Source organism: Pseudopodoces humilis, chromosome 6 (genome assembly GCF_049639895.1).
Source record: "Pseudopodoces humilis isolate 2021_Gansu_Grassland_sample_001 chromosome 6, ASM4963989v1, whole genome shotgun sequence".
NCBI lineage: Eukaryota > Metazoa > Chordata > Aves > Passeriformes > Paridae > Pseudopodoces > Pseudopodoces humilis.
The window spans coordinates 39,164,931-39,171,767 of record NC_142205.1 but is presented as its reverse complement, the minus strand read 5'-3'; the positions used below and the strand labels follow the sequence as shown (position 1 = coordinate 39,171,767).

At 42.7% G+C, this 6,837-nt stretch overlaps 1 protein-coding gene across 1 annotated transcript; it reads right to left on the bottom strand.

The window, feature by feature from the left end:
• Positions 1-2,379: 2,379 nt before the first annotated feature.
• NPY1R (neuropeptide Y receptor Y1) lies at positions 2,380-6,400 on the bottom strand. The gene is made up of 3 exons (XM_005517600.2): positions 6,279-6,400; positions 2,961-3,774; positions 2,380-2,838 (listed from the first exon to the last, which is right to left on the bottom strand). Exons 2-3 carry the CDS (start codon positions 3,657-3,659, stop codon positions 2,380-2,382), a joined length of 1,158 nt encoding a protein of 385 aa, XP_005517657.1. The 5' UTR covers positions 3,660-3,774; positions 6,279-6,400.
• Between the last annotated feature and the right edge of the window lie 437 nt (positions 6,401-6,837).

Sequence of the window (6,837 nt, the reverse complement as noted above, 5' to 3'; positions counted from 1 at the left end):
TGACATAGGAAGAATTACGCTGATATCCCACTGGAGACCTCCAAACCTTAGGACACACCTGGTTCAGGTCCCTGAGCCCCTGAGCACCAGCAGGCTCCTCTGAAGTTCCTCCACGCCTGCTCTGTATAAGCACCTTATTCACCTTGGTCAAAAATTTCCAGCAAAGTAACTGGAAAGTTTCTAAATTGAGTAAATTTTCTTTTTGCACTACATTGAAAGAAAATGCTTTAAAAAAAAAAAAAATAACCCATCCCCCCCCCCCCCAAAAAAACCAAACAGAAGAGGAAAAAAGCCATAAATTTCACAGTGACTTTTTGTAATGGGGAAAACCCACTGTGACAATCTTTAATAAAAAATCCCATGGCTGTTTTTGTACATTGTATCTCATTGTGAAGATACACATCCTTTGAAACATGAAAATTGTTGCAAAGTGAGAGAGAAATAATTTGGGGAAACCCTCATCAAGTTATTAACAACGCATTCCATGGAGAAGCACAAAGAAAAAGGAAATCTCATAAAATACAAAAGGCCAAAGCTCTGAAAGAACCTTCTGTCTTATAATTCATTTTCTACATTCTGCCTCTGTTCTCAAGCACAGAAAACTCCTTCTAAATAAAATTATCTTCCAGTAGAGAAATACATGGAATTATAATGCACAAGAACACATTGTTACTTCAATATTCTACACTAGTTATAAGACAGCACAAGGCACGGTGTTTCACTTTTAAATACTGGCAACCCAAACAATTTTAGTTTCTTAGGCATTTATCTATGTCAAATTTAGAGCATATTAAATTCACCATAACATCCTGAGATATTTTTGCTTAGAAATATATCCCATCAGTTTTCCATTTATGTTGCATTTACATTAATATCCATTTTAAAAACCCTCTTGTCTGCCAGAATGATTTAAAGTGACCTTGCTGAAAGTAGGGTCCATATTGTATTTTAAAAAGCTGATTATTCAAAAAGACATTGATGATATAGCAAAGTACACTTCATGACACAGAACCTCAGCTGGCTGATATTGTAATTTCATTTACAGCACTCAAGTTATATAGTTTCCCTCAACTGGGATCTAGCCATATTTTGTGTTATTAGAGGATATACATTTTAAGCAGTAACAGAGGTCTATTGTGTATATTTGGCAAAAGTTTCCATACTTCAACCAACTGTGGGAACTGTGAGTTTGGAAGCTAAACATACCAATTATACCCGAACTACATTCATATCCTTTTTTAAAATTTTGCAGGTCTTGATTAAATCATCCTTTTGTCTTGGAGATTATCCAGCTTTATGCCATTGCATCTGAACACAAAGTATTATGACGCTATACATTATTTATATAGATCAACACTAATTACGATGAAAAGACTGAGGTAGCTCAGTCTTACTTTTTTAATGCCAGACCTGAATTTCTCTGTCACCTGTGAGGATGGAATTGCACCTTGCCCAGGCAGCAAACAGTCCCATCTCCCTCTAGATTCTGGACATAGATCTCAAGGAGAATTTACATGGTTCACAAGCTCGGAACAGATGGTGCATTTCATCCCAGTAACAGTAACTCCTGTCAGTGATGCCAGATGAAAATGGGGTTTGGATTTTTTAAATTAAAAAGCCTGTGTTATTAAAACCAGCTGTAATCATTTGGGACTGAAGCCCCATTTATGTTTTCATTTTCTGTGCTGAAGCATCAGTTATCCCATTGTGCTCTGTGGAATTACTGTAGGGTTTTATTCTTGTAAATGAGAACAGAATTTCTTTCTTAATCCTGTCTTTGAAACTAAGTGATTACAGTCTAAATTGCCTCTTTGAATGAGACAACTGTATGTCCCCATTTAAACATATTCTACACTTTTCACATAATTCTTTTTTTGCATACCTACACTGATTTCACAGGATTTTAATGTCGATCAAAAGATGAATTAAAAAAAAAAGTCCTCTTCAAATCAGAATTTCCTAATTTTATTCTTTCATGGATATCCTCTGTAATGACAGTGTCCCTATGGTTCACATTGTTCCTAATGGACACTCCTGAAAACTACAAATTTGAAAAAAAAATCAATAAGTAAACCTTTGTGCTGAAGTGCAGAACTGTACAAAGGAAACAGAACAAAAACAGCTGATGAAAATCATAGGCAGTAGCAGGTCTGACTATGTCTCATAATAAAATTCAGATATAACTTCTGTGAACATTAAAGCAGTAAAAGGGGCAAGAATGCACAGCGCAAAATTTCAAAGTAACAACAATCAAAGTTCCTTGGTAAAGGAAGAAAAACATTACCCTTTTGTACTTGTTATGTAATTGTGCTTGTCCTTGGACACACTTCACCTGCAATCACACTTCTTGCAGCTTGGTGTAGCATTTTTATTACCTCTTTATATTTTTTCATCATCGTCGCTATTTATTTTTTTAAATGTGACGGGGCTTGCCTGCTTTAAAGAGGTTTTTGAAACATCTGTGTGCATGGTGGACATGGCTATAGTCTCATAATCCTCCTCACGGGAGTGGAAATGACAAAAATGAAAAAAAAACTGCAGGTCCCTCTGGAAGTTCTTATTAAGAAACCCGTAGAAGATGGGATTCACACAGGTAGAGATCATGGCAGTGAGGTGGCAAATCAGGAACAACAGGTTGTGGCTGCAGGTAGCAACAGGCAGAATTTCGTGATTCCAATCAAACACGATATTGAAGATGGTAAGAGGCAGCCAGCAAACTGCAAATGCGACCACTATTGATACCAGCATGACGTTGATCCTTTTGGTTTCAGAGGATCTGTACTTACTGTCTCTCATCTTGTCCATCATGTTGTTCCTTTTTTTTAACCGTATGTATATCTGCAGGAAATTCAACAAAGAGAGAAACACATGGGATAAATTAACCTACCGCTGTCATCTTTGCAAGGCTAAACAAACATCAGATAGAACGAAGTACGTATTGCAAGAGGATTCTATCTTACCTTCAGGTAGCAAATAAATATAAAACAAAGTGGTCCAAAGTACTGAATCACCAAAAGTGTTGTGGTATAAGACAGCCTGGCAGTGTCCAAGGGGAACAGGTCCAAGCACACATATTTGTCCTTATATTCATCAAAGGTTACATTTCTGAAGGGCTCATCTGTTAATACGTGGTAGATCAGGAAAGGCAAGGAGGAAGCTGTGGCTAAAATCCATATGGCAGCAATCCCCATGTAGGCATGTCTGTTGTTCGGCCTCCAGCCGCGGGGATTGATGATCAGCTGATGGCGCTCAATGGCAATGAGGACTAGAGAAAAGACTGAGACGGTGATGGAGGCACATTGCACAAAAGGGTTCAGCTTGCACATGGCCTCCCCAAAAATCCAGTGGTCCATTAGAGTGTACACAAAGGTAAAGGGAAGACACATGATGGTCACTAGGAGATCAGAAAATGACAGGTTGACAATGAGGATGTTGGTAACATTGCGCATCTCCTTTTGTTTTAAAATAATGACGATCAAGGCCAGATTCCCAGAGACTCCCAGAATTATCACAGTCCCATATGCCAAGGCCAAAGTGAAGACCATGGCCAAAGGCACATGGCAATCTTCGTCCTCAAACTGCAAGATCTGCGAGTTCATCTCCGAAAAATTCAGGTGACCGGAAATATTTCCCAGCGGGGTGAGAACCGAGGTATTCATGTTGCTCCCGCCGCCGCCTTCATCCAGACCACTCCGGCTTCAGAAGGCGCCCATGAGCCCCGTGGCGGAGGCCGGGCCGAGCCCGCTCCTCAGCGCCGCATGTCCCCCGCAGCACCTGGGGAGAAGGGAAGCAGCAGGGCGGGTGACGGCCGGGCACGGTGCCCGTGTCCCACGGCAGCGGGGACAGCAGCACCGTGAGCAGGGACACCAGCCCCGCCCGGCCCCTGCCCGCCCGCACCAGCCGCACCAAAGAGTGAGCCGGGAAGCGATTTCAGCCTCACACCAGCGTAACCTCCGCTTTATGATTTACATCTCCTTTTCACAAGTTTAGTCTGAAAACGTCTGCTTTCTCAAACTGCTCTAAGTGAAATTATACCCAGGCATCACAAGAGGAGGGGGGGTTAACAAAGCCCATCTGACTAATGTGACGGGTGGAAAAATGACTCAATTGCTGCTTTTTTTTTTTTTCTGTAGCACATACACTTGATGTTGAACGGCCAAGTGCCCTCAGCAGCATTGGCACTGAGTCAAAGGCAAATCAGGAACTCTGAACACCTTAATCTTAACTAGCAGGGCTGTGCAGCAAAGAAAGAAGAATACAAGCAAAAGACAAAAATCGGCAAATTTTAAACACCGCATGAAATTTCTTTTAACCATGCAAGGAAAATAGGCATGCTTAAGTAACCCCCCTTTGCAAGACCTTGGATTTTAAAAATCTGAACTCAAGTATATGTGTTCAGAAGGCAAATTAAAAAATAAAATCCAATTAATTGATAAACAATTAAAAAACAATCGATAACCTGACACACCTTTAATTCAACTTGCCATTAGTGCCACTGAATCTGGGCATCATTAGTGGCACTGCATTCTGCACTGAATCTGGAACTTTATCTCTGCCCACTCCCACAAGCTAAATTTACTGTTAGTGAACCTTAGGTTGTGGTAATTTATTGTTAGTGAACCTTAGGTTGTGGTAATGAAAGTAATGCCACTTGAAATTCACACAAGTGGGTTTCAAAAGCAACTTCATATGGCATTTACCACAAAAGCTGTAAAACCATTGCCCACTAAAATGTACTTCATTAGAAGTTACCCTGAATAGGTGAGCTTTTTTTCCTAAATGATACTCGATATAAATCTCTGTGCCATGTAAGTCTCTGGAGAAGAATTGTCTTTGTCTCTCACTGGTGACAGACACTCTTTTAACCAGCCACATGCTGGGAACCAGACCTGGGGCTGCCTCCTCCCTAGGGGCGTGTGAGGGCTGGGCTTGCAGCTCCAGCTCCTCCTGAGGGTCAGCCAAAGGATGACCATGCCAATGCCATGCCTTCTCGCTGCTGTCAGGAGCTAACCCCAGCTGGCCCTGCTGCCTCTTTCTAATCACCACAAGGCTACGTGAAACTGTGACAGGCAATGTAGCTTGCCTCTGAGTGACATTTTACTGTGAGAGTTAACAGCAACGATTTCAGACACAAGGCTTCTCTGAGGTTTGACTACTCTGATTTTCAGGCTATCTAGGTACACTCCTGACTATTATCTCTCAGACATTCTGCCTTTGCTAACTAAATTTATCAGATCTAGTCCACCAAATCTGTTTCAGGGTCCAGTAAAGAAATTTTTACCCCCAAGATCCCTTGAAGAATCACTTCTGTCACAGCCAGAGTAGGTATTTTACCCAAATGGAAAGTGTGTGGCTGAGGTGGAGAGCCAGGGCTCCTCAATTCCCACAGTGTAACTTTATCACAGTCTGAACATCTAGATTTAATCATGAACTCCACCACCACTTGTGTAGCATGAGGTGGGCACTCCAGCCCTGTGACTTGATGGAATGATGGTAAGAGCAGGCAAGGAGCCACGTCCTGCAAGGAGGGAACTGGGCAGGCTCTTTCACCAGCCAGGACCAAACTGCCCCCAGCAATAAGGTGTCCGGTGTTTCATGCTCTGGGTTTTTCTACTCCCTTAGCCAAGCTCTGATCTCGCTTATTTATTAAATATCAAACTCAAAACCAGAAAATGCTACTGCTCCTTCTTCCCTCATCTTTCCCATAGCAGAGATGCAACCCCTCTGAGGTGTGCAAGAGCTTATCTAGGAACCAGCCCAGAAACACAGCACTGCTGTCCAGTGACAAGGAGTCCTTCTGCAAAATGGACCAGACAACAGAGGGGCATGAAGTTCAATCTCCCGGACAGCTGCACTGTTCCTTGTCTCCTAAAGCTCCTCAGCTCCCAAATCAGGAAGGACATCCCTCCCCACTCTGAGAGATGGCTTGGCGTGGGGAAAGCCCATAGCTCTGCAGATCTCTCTGGGTGATTGTTTTCCCCTGCCAAGCACACTGTGAGAGATTTTGGTCAAAAGTTTAGCACAGACAGACAAAAAGGGTGAAATAATGTGCCGTGAGGTGAATGGAAATGCAAAGTAAAACTATCAGAGCTGTTCAAAAGCAAGAACAAAATACTCTCAGCCCAAGCTGATGGTTTATCCAGCTGCTCAGAAGTTCTACCTGGAGCCTAACCCTCCCTTGGATTTTGTCACCTGCACCTAAGACAGCAAGCAAACACCAGCCTAGCTGGCACACAACCACCCAGAGCCATGGAAAAGCAACCACGGGGGAAACTCACCTTGCAACTGCTCTGCCCGTCTTTAGTCTGCTCAGGGGCTGGCCCAGGGAGCTGGACAGAGAAGGAGCAGGAAAAGGAGAAGAATCCTTTGGTATTTCTCCAGTCAGATCCTAAAGATTGGTGAGGAAGGCTGGAGACTCCCCCTTAAAGCTGAACTCCACCTTACCCCAGTATCACATGATGGTGCTCTACGGAGTAGATCCTGAAAATCACACTGCAAGCACATCACCTTTAAACTGCACAGCTGGGGGTGGGTTGCCTAGTAATTCCGAAAGACATGCAATTAAATATTGAAACAAAAGAGGGGGGCTGGGGGCAGAGCGCAGGGAAAAGCTTAGGAAGGGAGACAGTTTCAAATCGGTCTGTTTCATTTTGTCTGCAAGTTATTGCCATCTTGTGGTCAAACTAAAGATGGAAATAGAAACCGTTGGAAAGGGGACGAGGAAGAGATTTTAAGCACACGGAGCAAGTTACGAAGTTTGAGTTTGGCTTTTTAAACCAGTAGCTTCTGGTCTGCGTTTATCATGAATAGCTATGACTGGACCAATAAAAATTGCCA

Bases quoted from the DNA above. Each gene is read 5' to 3' on its own strand.
- NPY1R (XM_005517600.2), bottom strand. From the start codon at position 3,659: ATGAATACCTCGGTTCTCACCCCGCTGGGAAATATTTCCGGTCACCTG. The intron at 2,839-2,960 runs GTAAGATAGAAT...AATTTCCTGCAG, and splicing joins TATTTATTTGCTACCTGAAG to ATATACATACGGTTAAAAAA.